Genomic DNA, 24,616 nt, shown 5'->3' on the forward strand with positions numbered 1-24,616 from the left:
GACTTCCAATTTCTTTCAAAATGAAGACAAATGATTGAATATTACTATACTGTAAGAGTATTAGCTTACAATTGCAGTTTTCGACCATATCTGACGAGTTAAAGTTGACCGAATGTCGAATTTTTTAATATATATATTTTTTACATGCAATTATTTCGGAAATAAGAAAAGCTACAACCTACAAATATTTTTAGTTTAATTCTACATGAAATTGCGCACATTTTCATATATATAACTATGAAATGCCTAATATGAAACGGAGCAAATATTCCGAGAATGGGACGTACGTATTTCGGAGATTTGTGGCGGAGAATCCGCGCGAGGAGGGAAGGAAAGATTTTTTTTTAAATTCACCATAAATCTAAATATTTTGCTAGAGACTTCAAATTTGTTTCAAGATGAAGATAAATGACTGAATATTACTAGACTGTAAGAGTTTTAGCTTACAATTGCGTTTTTCGACCATTTCGGTAGAGTCAAAGTTGACCGAACGTGGTTTTTTTTTCTATTTATTGTGATTTATATGCAAATATTTAAATAATGAGAAAAGCTACAACCTTCAATTATTTATTGTTGTATTCTACATGAAATTGCGCACATTTTCATATGTAAAACTTTATGTAACGTCTAATTTAAAATGGTGCAAACATTACCACAATCGCACGTATGATTTTTTCGGAAGAGTTACCGCGGGGACGTAAAGAAAATGTTATTTTTTTCATAAATTCACCATAAATCGAAATATTGTGCTAGAGACTTCCAATTTGTTGCAAAATGAAGGTAAATGCTTGAATATTACTAGAATATAAGCGTTTTAGCTTACAATTGCGTTTTTCGACCATTTCGATAGTCAAAGTTGACCGAAGGTTGAAATTTTGGCAATTATCGTTATTTATATGAAAATATCTCAAAACTGATAAAAGCTACAACCATGCGTTGGTTCTTTTTAGCTTGTATTCGTGCATGAAATTGCGCACATTTCCATATATAAAACTTTATATAACGGCTAATTTTAAAATGGTGCAAACATTACCGCAATTGCATGTATGATTTTTTTCGGAAGAGTTACCACACGGATGTAAGGAAAAAGTTTTTTCATAAATTCCCCATAAATCAAAATATTGTGCTAGAGACTTCCAATTAGTTGCAAAATTAAGGTAAATGATTGAATATTACTAGAATATAAGCGTTTTAGCTTACAATTGGGCTTTTTGACCATTTCGGTAGAGTCAAAGTTGACCGAAGGTGGAAATTTTGGCAATTATTGTTATTTATATGAAAATATCTCAAAACTGATGAAAGCTACAATCATGAGTATTTTATTGTTGTATTCTACATAAAAATGCGCACATTTTCATATATAATACTTCATGTAACGGCTAATTTACAATGGTACAAAAATTATGTCAAAGTGACGAAATAATTTCAGAGATGTTTCACAGATACTTTTTAGTGCGGCAAGAAAGAAATTCCCGCTTGCGCGCCTGCATAACGATTGTAAACAAAACAACACCTTGATCCGTGAATTCCCAGCATCCCCCAAGGCGCATGATTCAAAAGTTTTAGGCTGGTAGGCCAATAAGTATTTTTCCGCGAATTTTAAAAAAAACTTTTGTAAGTCGACGTAAAATACGTCCAGTTAGCGAAAGAGGGTTAAGGAGATGCCTAAGTTAATGTTAGTGTATGGAATTGCGTGGTAGAGTTGATTTCCTCTCAACGGTAGCATGAGACATCTACCAAGAGCATTGGAAATTCTGAAAATCATATGCCCTGATGCTACAAGGGCTCTACAAGAAATTGCTCAATAGTATTCAGAGTAGATACAAGGGGCAGGCCTATGAGTCTGAATTAGGCCAAATTTAAGGAAACGGATGAATGATTAAACCATTATGTTGTTTCATTTCCCTCAAAGCAGCAAACTTCCCACAAAGACTTTGTTTCTGACCAGGAATAAACCTGCTAAGCATCCTGGTGTCTTTCCACTGCCCTGACACCTAAAAAGTTTTACCAGGTGAAGTGATGATAATTCTATGTTGCATGAAAATATAATGACACTAGTTAAACTCTGTTTGTGTTGCATGACAGAGGTAAAAGACCAAAACCTGGGCTTAGGTTTAAGAACAAAATGGACAATTCTTGGTTACAGAGTCCCTCCTACAGTCCTGGAGCCAAAGTTGGTTCTGAACTACTTACAACTTTGATGAACCTTATTTGTTAGTCGTAATTCTTACACTGAAACTGTACACTAATTGAGCATGATTATCTGAAAATATCCCAAGTGATGTCAAGTTTCCTAATAAGGAAAAGCCCTTACCATATTGGAAGTTTCCTTCAGGCCTAAAATTCTTCAAGCAGCATATGCCTATTCATCTTTGACCGACAAGTATGTATAATCATCATCCCCACACCACTAGATAAGAATGGGGATATAGAGAACTAACAATATAATGCATAGAAATTGGGCCAGAAGAAGCAACAGGTCCTTGGCTTTTGAAATACTGTTGATAAGAGTTGGCCAACTTGAATCACTGTTTCAGTAGAAGTGTCTTGCTCCTAAAGTCGACACAATCCACCAATGGGCAACAAGTCCCTGACATTACTTATAGAGAGCTGCACACTAACCCAAACAAAGTACACAGAACATTAATACCTTCTTGTAAAAACATCTTGAAGGAACTTGCATGAATGTGGATGTATTGGTAAGTAGAATACAATCTGCATGTGTACCACAAGTCTGACCGTTCTTTGGAAAGAATTCTCCAATTACTTATGGAGCTCGTCCTAAAGAATATATACGTATATACAATCTCCTACTAAAAAGAGACTTATGAGAGATTTCTTCTGAAGACATAGGAAGCTATAAGAGGGAGATTAAACCAGTAGAGGACAACCAAAACAGAATCCCAACTGCCCTTCACTGTCTCCACCATGTAACGTACTGGTCCCAAGTCTCTCCATGCTTGTTAGGAGGTTGCAACTGTCCATATCCCAGAACCTGAGTCTGCACTTATCCCCGAAAAGTATAAACCAAGACTACTAATAGATAATCCCTTATCGCCTTAAACCGAGCTGCATTATCAGACAGGATGCGAAAAGTGTTCTCACTTCTAAATCGAGTGAGTATAAGCATGAGGAAATTACCCTGCAGTATCAGAAATGAGGTACTTTTCTTCCTTGCTAAAAAACTCCCGCTGGCGACAAACCCTGAAGCTGGCTTCACAAAATCACTAAGTTGGCGCCTCCACCTCTGTAAGCAGTTGCAGAGATGAGACAATGTAGCTAAGTAAAAGGTAATAACTCAACAAGCTAGACAAACTCCATCAGCATGTCTGTCAGTCTCAAGTTCATTTCCCCACAGGAAAGTGAAAGAAAGCGAACCTCCTACTAAAGATGGTTAAAGGACCAATAAGCATTTGTACAGCAAGAGGCGGTCTTCAGCTCTCTGTGACTTTAAAAGACACAAAACAACAAGCCAAACCAGACCCAAAGGGAGATCCGTGCGTCCGAGGATGAGAAAAGTTATGAAATTCTCTCTAATAGGAGAAAGTGTTGGTTCTGCTCTTCAATATTAAGAGGGCACCAAAATTCACTAAGACAAGCAAGACATATTCTCTATGTGGCCTCTTTCCTCAACAAAATGATAGAGCAAGGCATAATGTTGCAACAAATGCCGACCAGCCCGAACAAGTTCCTCCAACTCCATTCAAACTCCTCTTCCGCCAGCGGGCGACAAGAGGTAAACAAAAGAGCTTAAAGGATTGCTCTTTCTCCGCAACCCTTGGCGACAGAAAGTGACACTTGTCGATAAGAGGTGACAGCAGCTGAGCGCTGTATTGCATCCACCAAGACTCAATGAGAATAAGACACTTTTAAGCGACTGAGGACTCGGCCAAGTCCGCACGAGTCATCTGCGTTCACACTAGTCAACAATGTTCGCATGTGTTGACTGAGGGAAAGAAAACGAGGCGCCAGAAGCAGGAGGCGGTGGGAGAGGAGTTACAATGACTCCCGCCTCGTCTGAAAGCGAACGTACATACTTGAAAGCATTCCTATATAAAACTTCATTGGAAAGCTATGAAGCTAGAATAATATCTAACTTGGCGAGAACTTTACATACTACAGACAGTGTTGACTTGAAAGAGAAACATTAACCGAGGCAGTAGTAAGAGCTTTGCCGATAGCCGAAGAGAAAGCAGGCAAAGAACGAACCTAAGCATTACGAAGATAAAGGAACATGCTAGCAGACGAGAATCTAAAATAACCAAACCATGAGAGAGAGAAACAGTCGACTGAGTCGACATATCTAAAATGTGTAAAACTCGCTACTGATACATTATCATCTCAATAAAATGTCTACACCTATATTATATATTATATAATTATATATTATATATTATTAAACCGACCAGGTTCCCTGGCAGCGGACATTACCAACTGTCACAGGGCAGTCCTAGGCTCAGGCTATGTACAGACGAGGGCACCAATACCTTACTTCTAACAGGGAACGTGAAAAAGAGCACACACTATGGAGGGATTCGGAATGTTCCCGTCACGAACCCAGTTCAACTTGTATTAGAACTAAAAATAAGTTTAATGTCATGTTCTAACTTCTTTTCACGCTTTTCCTGAACCGAATGGGGAGCAGAAGGCAGAGCTACAAAGGAAGTCAATACTAGCGCTACCAAAATGCCTAGTCTGATTAGGGATAGCATGACAGGTTTAAGCCCTGACCTAACTAACTAATTGCTTTTGCAATCAATTAGTTTCCCGTCTTTCCTATATCTGGCATATTCAGGCACAAAATTCCTCAAAATAATTCCCAACATTCTTCACACCTAGTAGTTCTAAGATCACACACTGTACCCTTGCAAGTACAAACCGAATGTGATCAACTTTCAATTTCAACATCCTGGTTATATCAAAAACATTCTTACTTAGCATGATGTTATTGGTTTTACTTCCAGTGGAAGATATCCTAAGAAAATGAAATTACAATACCATAAACTGGTTTAAAACAGGCAAACTTCTTAGAATACCAACAATCGCCTAACCGAAATGGTGGTAAGGAGAATTATGTGAAGAGCTAAAACATTCGAAACACACCTGGTGGAGAACAGGTAAACTAGACAGTCATCCGGGTAGCCATTCGATTTTTTGTTTAAATGCCGACTTGCCTAATTGGTGGGGAGATATAGCTAACTTGAAAAGTAGGTATGATTCATCTCAAACAAAAATTCTGAGAGTTGATAATCATCCCCAAACAGAGAATATATGTCAGGGCTAATTGGGACTTTTGAAGATTTAAAAGAATTCCTGGTTCCTCAGTAAGCTGAAGAATGGTCTGTAGGTCCTTTATACACTTTTCCTTCGAAGGGGATTGAAGAAACCAGCTGTCCAGGTAAAGACTGATGTTGATACTGATCAGGTGAAGCCATCTGGCGAGATGGGAGAAGACTCGAGTAAACATTAGGTGTTGTAGAGAGGCCAAAGCAGAGGGACCGAAACTTATAGACTTTGCCCTGGAAGACAAATTGAGATACTTCCTGGAGTCCAGATGGATGGGGATACGGAGGTATGCGCCTTGCATGTCTAATGTTATCATCCAATAACCCGGGTGAATGGATGCCATGACTTGACTGATTCGTTTCCATCTTGAACTACTACTTCCTTATGAAGTGATTGAGGGTGCTTACGTCAAAGACTGGTCTCCAACCCTCTCTGATGTTTTGGGGACTACAAACAGACTATTGTAGAAGCCCTCTGTGAGGATATCTTTGACTTCTTCTATGGCTCTTGTCAGAAGGAGAGAGGATACTTCCTTCAAAAAGGGCTGAATGCTTCTCTGAGCCTGCTGAGTAGGCTGTAACAATGATGGGAGAAGTGACCAGAAGAGGGTGCTCCATGAAAGGGATGCAGTGGCCCTCCTTCAGAATCTTGATGATCTACTAGTCTGCACCTCTGTGATCCCATTTCTCCAAAAAATGGAGAAGTCTGGCTCCTACCAGGCCATGAAGTGGTTCTTGTTCACTTCTTGGGCAACATTGTGGAAGAGCTCCTCTTGATGGTTCTAGTTGAGAACTGGATGTTCAAGCAGGGTCTAGTTTGCAAATCAGGCTTGCTTCCACGAAAGGGATGTTGCAGTGGAGAGATCATCTTGGGTACAAACAACAACAGCAAACTCCTCTTGGGGTGCTCGGAAGACTGAGCTAAGAGGTCTCGAGTGGACTTCTCCTGGAGGTCTCAAGCGATATCTTCCACAATTGACAGAGGATAAAGGTAAAGCGAATCGAAGGAACTTCAACGATGGCGTACTACAGGTATCTCCTCTTAACCAGATGAGAGGGAGGATGGGCAATAGCAGCCTTGCGTTACTCTCTCTTAGCAGAGAGCAAGTCTTTGATTTCTTTTAATCGCCTTCTTGGATAATGAGGAAAGAGCCATCTTGGGGAACCTGGAGCTATTTTCTGGGAGGCTCTTTATAAGGAAGGAAGAAGCAGACGAGGTCAGGGCAGCTGGAGCAAAATAAACTGGAAAACTTGCCTACAGATAGGGAAGAAGAGCTGCATATGCCGAAGGAGGAGGGGAGTCTTGGTTGATCTCCTCTTAATCCTCTGATGAGAATGGAGGCAGGGATAAGTCATGAGCAGGTTGAGAGATGGAAGCTTAAAGGAAGCTCATGATTTCAGAAAGCTGTTGCCTGATGAGCACCAAAGAAGGCTCACCTTGATCCAAGGTGGGCGCTTGAAAGAGGTAGGCAGGTGATTAAGAGGTGACGCTGGGTGCTCGGAAGCTGGTGTTGGGTGCTAGAAGCACTCAAATCAGATATAACCAAACCAAAACTAATCCAAACTGACAAAAGCAAACAAGCAGCTTGAGGGCTACATGAAGGCAACAATACTTCATCGAATTCCAGCAAGAATAATAAGAAAACAAGACTGTAGCAGCTCTACGATATTGATTGTAAGACTGGCAGAAACAGAATGATGCCATTAGCAAAGTCATTACCTTACAATGATGCCGTTGGCAAAGTCATTACCTAACACCCAACCAGTGGGGCAGGGCTTGTCAACTACACTATGGCATTGAAGAGCTACTGCGATGTTTAAAAACGTTGCTGCGTGAGCTAACACTATAGCTAAGTAATTACTTGGTTAGTTACTTATATGAAATTTGCATTTTGCTCCAGGAATGTCACAAAAATTCTGGATAATTTTGATAGCTGGGGTGGAAAAGACCCTGATGATTTCTTCCTTCTGTCTATAAAAATTTTCTAGTGTGATGTCTCCCAAGTTTAGTACATCCTATAGATTTTTAAGCCAATGTAGTGTCTTTGCAGATGAACGAAAGCTTAGTATTACAGAGCCTGTCCCAAAGAGTAGCATATCTGCAGACTGCAGTAACTGCAGGCCAATTGCTATTCTCCCTTTGCTCTCCAAAGTTGTTAAAAAGCATCTTTAATCCACTATATAAATGTGATGAATTTAATGGATAGTTAGTGGATAGTCAATACGCTATGCTCTTTTAGACTACAGGCGGCCCACGGTTAACGGCGCAATCACTCAATGGCGAATCGGTTTTACGGCGGTCGTCAAAAATATTCATTAAAAAAATAAGGCATTTTAAAGGTATCTTTACGGCACAATTTTCAGTTAACAGCGCCGCTACCGCCGTTGTCTAATGAGTTCATACATTTGTAGAAATGCCGTTCAGACCATAAAGGTTATGCAAATCATATTAACAAATTTTATGGAGAGTTATTACGTAGGTATTAGGGTAAAATACAGGCGGCCCGCGGTTAACGGCGCAATCACTCAATGGCGAATCGGTTTTACGGCGGTCATCAAAAATATTCATTAAAAAAATAAGGCATTGTAAAGGTATCTTTACGGCACAAATTTCAGTTTACAGCGCCGCTAGCGCCGTTGTCTAACGAGTTCATACATTTGTAGAAATGCCGTTCAGACCATAAAGGTTATGCAAATTATATTGACAAATTTTATGGAGAGTTATTACGTAGGTATTACGGTAAAATATATGCCTCCGACGCTGTTCTATGCCGAAAATATCGAGTTACATAAGTGCAAATTTAGCTATGGATGTGTCGATTCATAAATGTTCATGCTTTTGTTTAAAATGTTTATGAAAATCTATTACGTGAAAGGCATTTTTATTTCTGTACAGAAATATGATACAAAGGCAGCTTTTGAAACTGCCCTTCACATTATCAAATACGATATTTTTTCATGTTCTTTCTTGTAAGCCGCCGCCTGCCGCTCTTCCGAAAATATAGATTTAAAAGAAGTGCAAATTAGCGATCGATGTGTCAATTTTATAAATGTTTATGCTTTTATGTTTAAAATGTGTATGAAAATGTATTACGAATAGGGTATTTTTATTTCTGTGCAGAAATATGATAAAAAGGCAGCTTTTGAAACTCCCCTTCAAGTTATCGACTACAATGTTTTTTTTCAAGTTCGTTCTTGTATGCCGCCGTCTGCTGCTCTTCCGAAAATATCGAGTTAAAAAGAGTGCAAATTTAGCGATCGATGTGTCGATTTTTCAAATGTTTATGCTTCTATGTTTAAAATGTGTATGAAAATATATTACGTAAAGGTATTTTCATTTTTGTACAGAAATAAGATACAAATTAAGGCAGCCTTTGTAACTACGCTCCACGTTGTCAGGGGATGGTTTTTCATGTTCGTTCTTGTACGCCAGTTCCAAAAAATGCATTGTGTTATTTTACTAATTATGCATCTTTTCCATAAATCCTTTAAAAAGTTATACATTATTTCACTGTATCCAAGAATATTGTATGTATTCTCATATTATTGTATTTTAAAATACTACGGCAAACTTAAGCCAGTATTCTGCGGAGCGGCCAATGTTGTGGTTTGAAATCAGCTGATGAATAAGGGTTTGTTTCACCATAACGCAATTCTGAGCGAATGCTCTTGCTTCCAGTTAGCATAAACGAATATCTATATAATTGACTTATATGAGACAAGGTTATTTTTCCTTATACAGCGTGTTTTTAGGGGGAAATATTTATTGAATATGTCTCGTTGTGAATGTGAACTACTATTTTTTTCGTTAACAGATTACGTTGGTGGCATGTTTATTGCGTAAAAAATTATGTGATTCCGTTCGCAATAATCCTTTATATCATCGTAATACGAACTTTACGTTATTTATCTTATATCGGCGTGAAACCAACAGTAAAATGTTCTTTCAAGCACAGTAGTTTTGATTAAAATGATTTTATCCCAATTTTATCTACAGTTGTGTGTGATGGCAGACGTTTACTGCAGTTTTATCCTTGTTGCCGATGTACGATAATAGTCATTAGTAGCTTGAACAGTTTTCTCAGCTTCAGTTATAACTAGGTTTAAATTTAACAGTATATTTCCCGATTGATCTTTAATCTATATTGATCTCTGATCTATAGCGAATAAAGTCATTACATTAAGATATCTCAGTTCTATTCTATACATAACGCCATTTATAACAAATACGGCAATGTTGCACTGTAGTACGATGATCGAAATACAAGCCAAACAGATGTTATCCAGTTCGGTTGTACTTAGAAAAAAAAAAAAAAAAAAAAAAATCTTTTCTCGTTCAGTTGTTCATGGCTGTACACGTTCACGCAACAAGTATAACGTTAAAACCATACTTTCATCATTCTCTTTTGCTGTTATTGAACTTATGTAACTAGAAGATGAATAAAGTTAGGCCATTGTAATTTGATCTCTCATAAAATCGAACTATCGTAAGACTAATGATCGTAACCTGAACACTACAGCTACCTGTACACTGTATAAACTTTATTATATCTTTACATACTCTAGACACCCACATGTACTGTACAGTAAATTCTATAGTACTATACTGCATAAATATAATCTTACTTATTGCGCCGTTGTGGGATTACGGGGCCCTTGACTGGTCTAGAGTTTCGAAAGGTGTGCAGCGGCCATAGGCTTTAAAATCGCTCAGCGTCGAAAATCGCTTGGCGTCGGTGGCCAGGAACGGAACCCCTGCCGCTAACCGAGGGCCGCCTGTATATGCCTCTGACGCTGTTCTATGCCGAAAATATCGAGTTACATAAGTGCAAATTTAGCTATGGATCTGTCGATTTATAAATGTTCATGCTTTAGTTTAAAATGTGTATGAAAATGTATTTCGTGGAAGGTATTTTTATTTCTGTACGAAATATGATACAAAGGCAGCTTTTGAAACTGCCCTTCACGTTATCAAATACGATGTTTTTTCATGTTCTTTCTTGTGAGCTGCCGCCTGCCGCTCTTCCGAAAATATAGAGTTGAAAAGAGTGCAAATTTAGCGATCGATGTGTTGATTTTTTAAATGTTTATGCTTTTATGTTTAAAAATGTGTATGAAAATATATTACGTAAAGGTATTTTCATTTTTGTACAGAAATAAGATACAAATTAAGGCAGCCTTTGTAACTATGCTCCACGTTGTCAGGGGATGTTTTTTCATGTTCGTTCTTGTCCACCAGTTCCGAAAAATGCTTTGTGTTATTTTTATTAATTATGCATCTTTTCCATAAATCCTTTAAAAAGTTATACATTATTTCACTGTATCCAAGAATATTGTATGTATTCTCATATTATTGTATTTTAAAATACTACGGCAAATTTAAGCCAGTATTCCGCAGAGTGGCCAATGTTGTGGTTTGAAATCAGCTGATGAATACGAGTTTGTTTCACCATAATGCAATTCTGAGCGAATGCTCTTGCTTCTAGTTAGCATAAACGAATATCTATATACTTGACTTATATGAGACAAAGTTATTTTTAGGTGGAAATATCTATTGAATATGTCTCGTTGTGAATGTGAACTACTTTTTTTTTTCGTTAACAGATTACGTTGGCGGCATGTTTATTGCGTAAAAAATTACGTGCTTCCGTTCGCAATAATCCTTTATATCATCGTAAAACGAACTTTGCGTTATTCATCTTATATCGGCGTGAAACCAACAGTAAAATGTGTTCTTTCAAGCACAGTAGTTTTGATTAAAATGATTTTATCCCAATTTTATCTACAGTTGTGTTTGATGGCAGACGTTTACTGCACTTTTATTCTTGTTGCCAATGTACGATAATAGTCATTAGCAGCTTGAACAGTTTTCTCAGCTTCAGTTATAACTAGGTTTAAATTTAACAGTATATTTCCCGATTGATCTTTAATCTATATTGATCTCTGATCTATAGCGAATAAAGTTATTACATCAAGATATCTCAGTTCCATTCTATACATAACGCCATTTATAACAAATACGGTAATGTTGTACTGTAGTACGATGATTGAAATACAAGCCAAACAGATGTTATCCAGTTCGGTTGTACTTAGAAAAAAAAAAAAAGTCGTTTCTCGTTCGGTTGTTCATGGCTGTACACGTTCATGCAACGAGTATAGCGTTAAAACCATACTTTCATCATTCTCTTTTGCTGTTATTGAACCTATGTAACTAGAAGATGGATAAAGTTAGGCCATTGTAATTTGATCTCTCATAAAATCGAACTATCGTAAGACTAATGATTGTAACCTGAACACTACAGCTACCTGTACACTGTATAAACTTTATTATATCTTTACATACTCTAGACACCCACATGTACTGTACAGTAAATTCTATAGTACTATACTGCATAAATATAATTTTACTTATTGCGCTGTTGTGGGAATACGGCGCCTTTTGACTGGTCTAGAGTTTCGAAAGAAGGTGTGCGGTGGCCGTAGGCTTTAAAATCGCTCAGCGTCAAAAATCGCTTGGCGTCGGTGGCCAGGAACGGAACCCCTGCCGCTAACCGAGGGCCGCCTGTACATGCCATTTACCATTGAACCTTGATAAGGGTTTTGAGTACAGAGTTAACCAAGACCTATTGTGTCTGGAGTGCCACATGGCAGTGTTCTTAGTCCACCGTTATTTTTAGTGTATACAAGTGACATGGTTGTTTGCCTAGAAAACAAGATTGATCAGTATGCAAATGATGCAACATTTGTGGGTGTAATAAAATCTTTACTTTTGAGACATGAAGCTCCCCTCAGCCTCCATCGGGACAGGGACTGGATCAGGGAATGGTGTAGTCGGTGGGGTACAAGGCTGAACTCCGGTAAAAAAAAAAACACCATTAGTTACCAGATCTCATACAATTTCCCACCCCATTTTCCCCTTAAGGAGGATGAAAACTTTGCTGACAAGTCTGTAGCTTTAACTATTTTAGGTGTAATTTTTGACTCGCATTTAACTTTTTGGAAAACATCTATTATATTTTCATTACTGTTCATAAAGCTTAAGATATAAATGTGATAAAACCGACGGACCCTGTTTTATGTCATTTGTACTCCCTTTACTAGAATACTGTTATCCGGTGTGGATGTCTGCTTTTGCCAGAGATTCTCTCATTTAGATAGACTGGTTCGTGGTGGTAGGTTTCTGTTTCCTAACAGTAGTAGTTATGACATGGACCATTGACGGATGGCCTCGTCGGTAACTTTTTCATAAGTTGTAATTCAACAGATATCTTTCACATTCACAGTTGATCCCTTATATTTGCCAAAAGCAACCAAATTTGCTGAAAAGCAGCACCAATATACAGTAAATGTGCCTCACTGTCAAAATTGTCAGTTCCAGAGGTCCTTTATTCTTCTGTGTTGGACTGTGGAATTGCCTTCCAGAGGAAGTTGTGCAATTAGGACTTCAGAAGTTCAAGCAAAGGTGCAATACATTACTAACCTAATACTATACTCCTTGCATATGAATATATTCTTATATATCTTCTTTCTGTATTTCCGTTTACCTAGTCTTACTTCTTCCTAACGAGCACCATATTCCTTGGAAGCTTGAATTTCAAGTCATTGGGCCCTGTGGGGTTTGTTCCATATGAAAAGGTTTCAGTTTCTGGATATTAATAATAATAATAATAAAGTATGTGTATATATACATGTATGCATTATATTGAGGTAAACTGCAGTAAGCACTTGCTGTTCGCTTGATCACCTTTCCCTTTCTCTCTCTTGGTTCTCCTTTGTAAATGTGAGAAAGAAGTTCAATGCTAACTTTATACATGCATAATGATGCTTATGGCGCTGATAACCAGTTATCACGCCGTAAGTGCCATAAATCACCAAGTTTTGGTTAATGGCAATTATAGGCACCTCCTTGGTCTTGTTTGTTTGTTTGTATAGTGTTTTTTACATTGCATGGAACCAGTGGTTATTCAGCTACGGGACCAACGGCTTTACATGACTTCTGAACCACGTCAATAGTGAACTTCTATCACCGGAAATACACATCTCCAACCCCTCAGTGGAATACCCACTCTCCCCCCATAACCAGGAACAGTCAGTAATTTATTAAGTAAGTGCAGTTTGGTTTCTGTTGTGCATGCAATACTGTATGGTGTAGTGTGTGTTGTTTATAAGCATATACAGTGTGTACTGAATAGTGTAGTGACAACATAGGAAAAATGGGTTACAAAATTATATTTTAATGATAAAATAAGGTTTCACATATACTTACCAAACAATTACATTAGCTGTACGCTTTCTTACCTGGCAGTCAAAAATTCAAATTCCTGGCGGTGGTAGCAGCACTGCCATTGTTTGTGTAGGTGATACAGATCCTGCCTACTTTCGGGAATACCTGGTACTGCTGAGCTAGACTCTTCAATTCGTTGAGCCGCAACGTCCATCAGTGGGGAGGAGGGAGGCATCTGATTATGTAATTGTTTGGTACGTATATGTGAAACCTTATTTTATCATTAAAATATCATTTTCACACAAGTGACTTACCAAACAATTACATTAGCAGACGCCACATTACCCAGAAGGTGGTATATGGATAGCTTCATGAACAAAAACAACAGTCATCTGCTCACATTATATATAATGTCTGCAGTACCTTACCTTGTGAGAGAGCAGCTACAGGTAGATACTGCCTCTGGTTGGCGCTCTCATCACATGTAGGAGACATGGCAGTAAAGGCCAGGGTCATCCTTATTAATGGTGGGATTTTTGCCATCATGGAAGTGCACCAATGATTGACAAAAACAACAATAATTTGCCCTTCCCCTGGGCGAAAAGACCAGATAAAAAACCACAAAAAACCATCACCTACACTAAAAACCATATGGCACCATTAACTGGTGGGTACTTCAGGTATATGTACCCCCAGGTTTCCCACAAACTCAAAAAACCTCAAATTCAAGGCGAGGAGATAGTAGAGGGAAAAAACTGGGTCCCCCTATGCTTCCTCTCCCAACACCATTCCCGCTACTGACAACGGTCCAAATCTAATGCAGTTTTTGTAAGTAGTTTCTACCTCCTTCAAATAGTGCGATGCAAACACCGATTTCGACCTCCAGAATGTAGTTTGCAAAATGGAGGATAGAGACTATTCTGTCTGAAGGGCAAAGACGTTGCTACTGCACGAATCTCATGCATCTTCACTTTCAGCACCCTAAGAGCATGTTCTTAAGTTTGGGCATGCGCTTCTCGGATCAAACTCCTCAGGAAAAAGGACATTTCATTCTTTGAAAGAGGCCGAGACAGGTCTTTCACCGAGCACCAGAGTCGGCTCTCCTCTCCTCTCTCAGTTTCTGTCCTAGTGTCATAGTAATTGCTTTATAGTGTCTGATGGCTCTGACCGGACACAATGTACGTTCCTCATCTTCCGACCCGAATAAGTCCGTTAGGTTCTTTATCTTGAAAGAACGGGCCAAGGATTCGAAGGATCCTCATTTTTAGCAAGAAAGTCTGTTACATAAAGCAAACTGCACTGCCCCGGGCAAAACCCACTTCCTTACTCATCGCCTGGAACTCGCTTACTCTTCCCGCTGTGACTAAGGCGACTAGGAATAGTGTCTTCCTAGTTACGTCCTTCAAGGTTGCAGAATTCAACCGTTCGAATTGCGGGCCGTTGAGCCACCTTAAAATTACATCCAAGTTCCATTCCACTTCTTCAGGTTTGAAAATCTTGGAGGAACTAAAGGATCTGATCAGGTCACTAATTTCCTGATTTGACGAAATGTCGAGGCCTCTATGCTTGAAAACCGATGAAAGCATGGCCCTATATCCTTTAATAGTTGAAGTGGCCAACTTCTTGGTGTCCCTCAGAAATGAAAAAAATTCCGAAAGAAAAGATGCTATGTCGTCTGCACCATGACCTAAAGACTCTCTACTTGGACTGGTAGAGCTTGGCAGAAGAGCTTCTTCTGCAGCTAGCAATAGCTTCTGACGCCCTTCCCGAAAACCCTTTTGCTCTCACCAGGTCCCTGACAGTCTGAATCCTGTCAGGACCAGAGCGGACAACCCTTGGTGATATCGGTTGAAATGGGGTTGTCCGAGAAGCGAAGGATTTTGTGGAAGTAGTCTGGGAAAATCCACTCTTTCCTGGGCCAGAATGGCGCTACTAGGGTCATTGTCACATTCTGGTGCGATTGAAGCTTGTTTAAGACCTCTCTTATCATCCCGAAGGGAAGAAAAGCATAAACATCCAGTCCTGTCCAATCTAGTAGCATCGCATCTGTTCTCCACGCTAGTGGTTCTGGAATCGGAGAACAGAAAATGGGAAGGCGATTGTTCCTCGATGTGGCGAACAGATCTACTGATGGTCTTCCCCAAAGTTTTCAGAGGTCCTGACACATGCTCTCGTTCAGAGTCCATTCTGTTGGTAACACCTGATTTACCAGACTCAGTTCGTCTGCAAGTACATTCATTCTCCCTTGCACGAATCTTAGAAAAAGGGTGATCCTTTTCTCGTTCGTCCAGGTGAGGAGATCTTCGACTATCTTGTTGAGAGAGAACGAGTGGGTCCCTCCCTGCTTTCGTACATATGACAACGCAGTGGTGTTGTCCGAGTAGATCGCTATGTTTCTCCCGGTGACTAAGTGGTCGAACGCTTGTAGCCCTAAGAGGATGGCCTTCAATTCCTTCCCATTGATGTGCAAGGTCTTTTCTCGTTCTGTCCACAGACCTGATACTCTCTTGTCTCCTAGGAGGGCTCCCCATCCGCTGTCTGAGGCGTCTGAGATGAACTGCAGGTCGGGGTTCGACACGACTAGGGAGATTCCTTCTTGTAATCTTTCCCTCGAATGCCACCAACGAAAGTCCACCTTTATCTCTTCCGTCAGGGGGAAAACTAGTGAGTCCGACTGTGTCTTCCGAGACCAATCTGCTTTCAGGAAGAACTGAAGCAGCCTCATGTGTGGGTGTCCTAACCTGACAAAACTCTCCACTGATGCCAGGGTACCGAGTAGGCTCATCCATTCGAGTGCTGAGCAGGACGGACAAACCAGAAACTGCTGGACTGTCGACAGGCAGGACTCTATCCTCTTAGGGGAGAGAAAAACCCAAAAAAGCTAGTGTGTCTAGTATCAACCCTAAATAGAGAATCCTCTGAGTTGGAATCAATTGGGACTTCTCCGTGTTTATTATGATACCCAATAGTTGTGTCAAAGTAAGCGTCTTCTCCAAGCCCTTCACACACTGACGACTGGATCTGGCTCTCAGAAGCCAGTTGTCTAAGTAAAAAGCTGTGTTGATCCCCATCAAATGCAGCCACTTTCCCAGAGAAGCGAGAATCCGAGTAAATACTTGAGGGGCGGTTGACAGACCGAAGCAGAGGGCTCTGAACTGGAAGACACTCTTCTTGAAGACGAATCTCAGGAACTTCCTGGAGTTCTGATGGATGGGGACATGGAAGTATGCATCCTTCATGTCGAGAGATACCATCCAGTCACCCGGTTGGATGGCTGACATTACCGATCGACTGGTTTCCATTCGGAATTTCGTCTTCTGGACGAAAGGTTCAGAGCGCTTATGTCCAAAACAGGTCTCCATCCCCCTGATGCCTTGGGGACTACGAAGAGCCTGTTGTAAAACCCTGGGAGTTCGTGTCTGTTACCTCCTCTATGGCTTCTTTGTTGAGCTCTTCTACTTCTTTGGCTAAAGCCAAAGCTCTTGTTGATCCTGTCGAGTATGCTGTCAAACAGACAGGTGTATTGGACAGTGGCGGATCCTGCGTAAAAGGGATCACATATCCCTCTCGAAGCACCTGTATTACCCACTCTTCTGCTCCTCTTTGACTCCATTCCTCCCAGTAGTCGTGGAGTCTTGCCCCCGCGGGTGTGTGAAGAACCTTCCGATCATTTATCTGTCTTAAAGGAAGGTTTCATGGTAGACTTGGAGGTGGTTCGTAGATTAGTTCTTGGTCTCTGCTGCCACCTCGACTTACCTCCTTGAAAGGGATGCTTTTGTAGAGGAGAAGCCTTGGCTCCTGTTGCTAGAGGTTCCTTAGGTCTTCTCGCTGACTGAAAAAGAAGATCATTAGTGGACTTTTTCTCGAGGTCTGACAGCACATGCTTGATGGTTTCTTCTGGAAACAGGTGAGATTTACTCATGGGGGAAAACAACAAAGCCAATTTTTGGTTCGTGGTTACTCCTCAAGATGTGAAGGAGCACCACCGTTCTCTCTTCTTTAGTACTTCCTTAGTGAATAGGGTGGCCAATTCCCGAACCATCTCTCACTGCCCTGTCCGCACAGGACAACACATTGAGCCAGTTGGCAGAAAAATCCTCATCCAGAGACTGGCAAACTTCAATTTTCCTGGCTAACGCTGCAATAGTCCAATCCAGGAACTGAAGACTTCGATCAGCTTGTATAAGTTCTTCACCAGGTGATCTAACTCTTGTGAAGAGAACAACACTTTCACAGCCGAGAACGCTGCTCTTCTGTGAGAGTCCACAAGGCCGAAGAAGTCTCCTTGGGAGGAGGCAAAAACTCCCAAAGAAGGAACTTCTCCTGTCGCATAAAACCTGTAGGTTTTATTCTGCAGCTTCAATGGAGGGAAGGCGAACGAAGCCTTGCCTGACTCCCTCTTCTTAGCAAGCCACTCTTCTACTTCCTTCAGTGCTTTCTCCGAGGACTGAGAAAGAACTGGTTTCGGTAACCGCGAAGGCGCTGATCTCCTATCCTTCACAAACATCGACGGAGGTGAAGAAGGCGAAGCTGGTTCAAAAAAAGTCTGGATAAGTCTGTAAAAGAAACCTTAACAGACTAGAATAAGCAGAAGAGGGCTTCGAATCCTGGTCTTGAGTTTCCTCTTCCGACAGGACAGCCGATACCCCGTCTTCCTCTTCCGCCAGGCTCGTTGTCTTCTTCAAAAAGACCATCAATTCTTGAAGTTGATGTTTAAAGGGACCCAAAGAGGAATCCTCAAGCAAGGGTTTGGCCTTCGAATCATCCTTAGGCGAAGACGAAGTCATGGCTGTCGTACGGCTCTTCTTCGAAAACGAATGACTGGGAGTCGAAACAAAACGAGACGTATGAGGCGAACGAGTCAAAGCAACTCGAGGCAAATGAGGCGAACAAGTTGAAACAGCTCCAGACGCACGTGAGCGTCTGACTCCGTCCGAAGTTACGCTATCCGAAGAGGACTGACGATCTTCCCAGAAAAACTGGTCCGGCGCGAAACTGCAGGAAGGTTGTGGACTTCAGTGCTCCTCGGATTTCTTAACAGGCGGCGACATCCCTCTTGTACGCTGGGAATGTCTCTTCAAAGGACGCGATACTAAATCACTCCACACTTTTTGCCTCAACACAGGCGACTGAACTTCCGAGTCGGACAACATCTGCGCCTCACTGATATCTACGCCTTTCCTGCAGCGTTTCCTGGGGACTCGCAAGTCGACTATGTCGACGGAGTCGGCGACTGACCGTGGGCAAACTCCCCCAGTCTCCCTTCGACCTCTGGTATGTCTTCTCCTGGGAGCTGGGAAGGGGAATGGACAGCCGCCTCCTGGACACGACACTGACACTTGGCCTAACACTGGCCTTTTCACTTGACTTCTCTACAAACGCAAGAAACGACATACCCAAATCCATAACAGATTTCGCCAAGAACTCAAATTTCTTGTCCATCTTGGACTCTAACAAGGAAATGGTATTGGGATCAGAAACATGGGATACCTGGTCTGGAGTAATTGGTACTGAAGTTGGAGGACTATCAATAGGTGAAATATTCGATAAAAGTGGAGAGGATAGTGACGGTTTGTTTGCCTCTAAAGGCACGGGAGTTGCCTCTACTCTAGTTTTACTACCCGCTCTAAGAGCTGCTTTCCTTTTCCTATCTTTGTCCATCTTATCCAAATGAGCTTGAAAAGTCTTCCAACCTTATTCATCTAAACTACGGCACTCATCACAAGTTAATTCCTTGCTACAGCACTGACCCCTATATTTAACACATTTGGAGTGTGAATCGTGAGTGTGGATCGTAACATAGTTTAAGCTTATCTAGTTTTGCAGCCACTGCTGCAAAACCTAACTGAAGAAGAACTAGCATCAGAAATCTTCGTAATAACTTGTTAATAACTAGGCAGCTAACTGATGAGGCAATAAAGCCTACCAAGAAATTGTACATCACCAAAAAGAAAAAATCCACAATGGCGACAAAAGTCGATTGCAACAACAAACCACCGGTGTTACCCCGTGGCCGGCAGAAAACAAATTGAAGAGTCTAGCTCAGCAATACCAGGTATTCCCGAAAGTGGGCGGGATCTGTATCACCTACAAAAACAATGGCAGCGCTACTACCGCCGCCAGGAATTTGAATTTTCGACTGCCAGGTAAGAAAGCATACAGCTAATGTAATTGTTTGGTAAGTCACTTATGTGAAAATAGCTGTTTTAAATCCATATATTGTTTTTACCTTATCCTCATTGCAAATAATCTAAGGAATACTGTAAGCATACATAATGCCAATCAAACAGAAGCAAAGGATATACAAAAGGATATGATTTGTAAGGATATGATTTGTCAACAAATACTAGTCTTATTCACAGAAACAATGCTTTACAAAGAGGTTCTGCCTCATTTCACAAATACAACACTACCTTACAATGATCCGCTTCCCTTTCATCATATGGGTGCAGATGTTAATATAAGAATGAGGCTTCATACACAATAGGGAGATATGAACTTGGAGTTACTGTACTTCTCATCTACTGATTAGGAGGATACTTATGATAAAACTTCCAGTCGGGTGACATTTGTCCACGTATATGCTCTTGTAAAGCATGAGTTTTTTCTAAGGAACAGTTTCTAAATATTTAAAAATTTTAAATTCAAGAGTCAATTCTAATACCATAACTACTAATTGAATTTCTTAATATTGTATCTCATACCAACCCACATAACAGTTCAGTAACGAGCATGGATTTGGGTTACAAAGCTTACCACCATTACTGTATTGTGATAACCACTGTTCTTCATATATCTGAAACAAACATTTGATGTGATACTGAACTGAAGACAAGTAAACTTTCCTTTAACCTTGCTCCTACCTTTGTGCAATAAGATGGTAAACTTATTTTGGATGTAAAAATAAAAATCTAAATTAATATTTGATGAATCGCTGGAAACAACATTGGAAAACAATTATTCTTCTGCGAGTTCATGAGAAAAATGACTTAATCATTAAAATATATTACTCTACCAAGATTATTTCAAATAAAACTTCATTAAATCCTTTTTAACAACTTAACTGTAGTTCAAAGTCCGTTTGACAACTTTATGTAAAGTTTAAATTCTCTTGAATATCAGACTGCCTAATAGGGTACTAACATTTGGAACCTACTGAATACAACTACTGTACAACTATACATCACAGTTATCCCACGAAACTTGACTATTCATTGGCCAGTTTTTACCCAAGCATAAACTTCAACAGCTAATACATTCACCATACAAAAATCAAGTTATATTCCACTGAACTACACTGTTAAATATACATAACCTGAAGAAACAACAGAGAAAGAACCTGTGCATTGTTCTTACCATCTCTATCCTTTTTGGATCTCCGTCGCTCCCTTTTGCTCTGAGGTTTGCCAGAAGTACTTCCTTCTTCGGGAATGTCGTCAAATCCAACAAGCTCAATGAACTCATTTTGGCTGGAAATCAAAACACAACCTACAATTATTTTGAGAGAGAGAGAGAGAGAGAGAGAGAGAGAGATATAACACGTTGAATGTGGTATCAAATTGAAGCTTTAGTCTTCTACTTTCCAGAAATGGAGTTATACTAACAATATCCCTGCACAACGCTGTCTTTTTAACACACTAGTGTAAACTTTCCTAGAATTTTTTGCACAGTGTATATGCTTTTTTTGTCATATTACTACACTTACAAAAGATTTAAACATAAACAAGACATAGTTTTGTACGCTTTAGGATATGAGGAATCCTAATATGACAATGATTTTATTGCCAGAAGCATTTAAAAGAAAATAATACTTTTATTACAAAAAGTAAAAAAAAAAAAAATTCATTTACATTCAGGAGCAAACGGTCACAGATATGTACATTTCTAACTTATTCATTGTTTTAGAGCATTTAATGAGCTTTCTAGTGACACCAAAATTAACTTTCTGGAATAATTCAAAGTTGAATAAAAGTTAAGTTTTTTCACTAAGAAATGAGCCAGCCGACAGCAGGGCTCAGAACCCTTATTAAGTTTACTCTTAATCTATATTTTGCAATTTCTTCACAATTCCATTATTTGTCCCTACACCATTACTTGAATTCATTTCTTGGTGTACCTCAGACAAAGCCTTTACCAATGCTACATGCCACGCTGATGGATACGTTAAGAGAAAATCTTGTAAAAGCATATGTCACATCATTGGACTTGGCCATAACATTGCGACACCTATCAGTTTTGGTTTTGGTTTAGGTATTCGTCTACATGACAAATTTGGAAGTTGGCAACTTATTGAAACTGCATGGTCTGGGCTATTCTATTCCATATGATGAGGTTAGACAGTTTATGACATTAGTGGCAAAGGAAGTTAAAACAAAGATGGCAGATACATTCCACAATGAATCGTTAAGTACGAACAAGCAAGGCGACTGGACTTCCATCATAGATGCTGCAATCAACAATTTTGACCAGCATGAAGAAACACTTGATAGCTAATCGACCACCCAGTGTATGGACCTGTGTTATATCAAAGAACTGAGTCAAGTGGCATCTTAAGTGGCATTCCAAGATCACAAAAAAGGACACTGCATGACCCACAGTATATGGAGAAACCCCATTCAATCTTTGTTTAACAGAGCTCATAAGAGGCCTGAACTAAAGCTCGTTGCAGAGGAACATGTCGTGAGCTTGCAAGGGCAGGTGGAAGCGTGTGATTTAGTTTGGAAATTGTGGAGAAATACTAATGACATGACCTTCCTACCAGCATGGTCAGGATTCAATGTAATAGTATCACAGACAAGTATTCATGTTGCCAATGTGAGATACTTGCCTTTCATCAGTGCTCCACCTTCAAATTTCTCAAATGTGTATACTGCTAAATTAAGACTAATTTCTGTTGCAAAATCCCAAGACCAGCCACATGCTTTAGTGACTGCTGACCTTGCCATTTACAGTAAGGCACAGCAGATAATTTGGTCAAAACCTGAACTGCAAAGCAGTGTGACTATCAGAATCGGTGGTATGCATCTTATAATGACTTTCACTGATAGCATTGGAGAGCTATATAGAAATGGTGTCTTACTAGATATCTTGACATCTTCCAATGTGTATGCTAGTGGAGCAGGCCGAATGTTGTTGCATGGTAAGCACTTTGCAAAAGGAATGAGTGAAAGTTGCACATGAAGCACTGACAACCTATATTTGTGCAGCTGAATACTATTCCAAGAAAAATGGTCTTCCTTGGATTGATGATGAATTCCAAAACAATATGCACAAGAACCACCAAGCTAGTTATTTTGGGGTACTTAATCTACTGAAAACAAGATATCTGAAGTGATCCAAACTCTCAGGCACTTTCACCCATTTCAGGAAGAACGGTCTTAAACCTTCAATTACAGGGACAACTTTCTAGAGGTAGGGAATTCACTTTCTTAGATTAAACAGGGCAGACAAAGAAGGTGATTTCAGCCTTCATCTGCACACAGTTATGGAGACAATTCCTTTCTTACATATGGCTGGACGAGTAACTATGCCAGGTACACGCTTGAGACACAGCAACCTGAGATGTACAAGTTTCTAGTGAAAGGTGGTTTGTTGTGTGTCAGATAAAAAGGAGAAAGTTTAACGGTGTTCCAAATGGTCAAGCTCTAGAGCAAACTATCAACTGAGAGGTAAAGGGTACAGGGGGTGCAATAGGATTCACCCTGCGGAAAGCTGCGCTTCTACGATGGATGTTAACTGGACGTATCTGGAAAGTACTCAGAGGTCTTTCAACAGATACTTGAAAACACCTCAAAAGGTAATACATATGAGGAGCTAGGCCCATCAAGAGTGTCAATAGACAAGTCAGATGTGGCATCCATAAAAGATGACATCATGAAGCACTGCCAAAGGCCCTCTGACATAGACACCATCCCTAAAGAGTTGATCAACATCACTGCGGCCAGATTATTACCAAAGCTGTAGAGAAATGCTGGACATCAATTCCAGAGAGGAAAGACTATTGTTCAAAACTTCATCACAGAGAGGCTAATGAACGAAGGAACAAAAAAGCTTTTGGGATTCCATTCCCAAAGGAACAGTGATGACTTTTGAGCATACGAAAAAGGCAATGTCTTCAGACACAACTAGGAAAATGATACTTGATCCAGAAGTATTGTACCGTTGCTTCCTATCAGTTGCAGAGTATCGAGACATTGATATGAAGGTTTTGTCCTTTGAATTAACTCCAGTTCCATCTCGCTATATTAAGATCATGGCCCCATGAGAAAGGTAACAGTCTGAACTAGCACACACATTGGAGGAAACTATTATGCAAGAAACTGAATTGAAAACCAAATGCTACACTCCAACAGCATACATCATTGATGGCATGAGTTTTATCCAAGGTATTAATGAATCACATTTCAAACATTTGATGACCTAGGAGAAGTTATTTTCAAGAGGTTGATCACCCTACTCATGAATCCTGGCCTTGATATTGAGACCCTTGTGTTAGTGTGGCCGCTGTAACTTAACTTCAGTTATCAAGGCAAAGAATGGCAACGGCATGGTAACATATTAACTACCACTGGTGCTCCTTCTCACATCATTGTGGGAAACAGAGTGTCTCCCAACTACAGACGTTTTTCAAGTGAATGACTCATTCATTTTCTGAGTCATTATATAGAGGCCAGAGTCTCAGAGATACTTCCCACCGGAGAAACACACTTGTAATTGCAGGAGGTTATCCTAATGGAGAAGTTGTGAGAGAAAACACCCACCAAAGAGGCAGATATCAGGAAAAACTATTCTCAATCTATGAAGAGGCAGACACAAAGATGCCACTGCATGTAATATATGTCATCACCTCCATGCAATATTATTAGAAGTGATGATACAGATGTCTTAGTTATCCTGCTGTACTACCAAATTAGAGGAAATTAACCCTTTAACGCTGATTGGACGTATTGAACGTCGACAAAAATTGTCTGTCAGGTGCCGAACCGACGTACGAAACATTGACGAATAAAATTTTTTAAAAAAATTCGTGGAAAAATAGTTATAGGCCTACTAGGCAAAAACTTTTGAATCACGCACCTTGGGGGATGCTGGGAGTTCACGGATCAAG

General features: G+C 40.0%; 1 protein-coding gene across 8 annotated transcripts in view; it reads right to left on the minus strand.

Moving 5' to 3' along the window:
- The window catches only part of LOC135224510 (myb-like protein P), an 871,197-nt gene that overhangs the window by 730,245 nt on the left and 116,336 nt on the right, over positions 1-24,616 (minus strand). For all 8 annotated transcript variants that reach the window (XM_064263552.1, XM_064263551.1, XM_064263553.1 and 5 more), the window contains exon 6: positions 20,866-20,978. In XM_064263552.1, the coding sequence (XP_064119622.1) occupies positions 20,866-20,978 (113 nt within the window). The remainder of the gene's footprint in view (positions 1-20,865; positions 20,979-24,616) is intronic.

This window comes from Macrobrachium nipponense, chromosome 12 (assembly GCF_015104395.2).
Source record: "Macrobrachium nipponense isolate FS-2020 chromosome 12, ASM1510439v2, whole genome shotgun sequence".
Lineage (NCBI taxonomy): Eukaryota > Metazoa > Arthropoda > Malacostraca > Decapoda > Palaemonidae > Macrobrachium > Macrobrachium nipponense.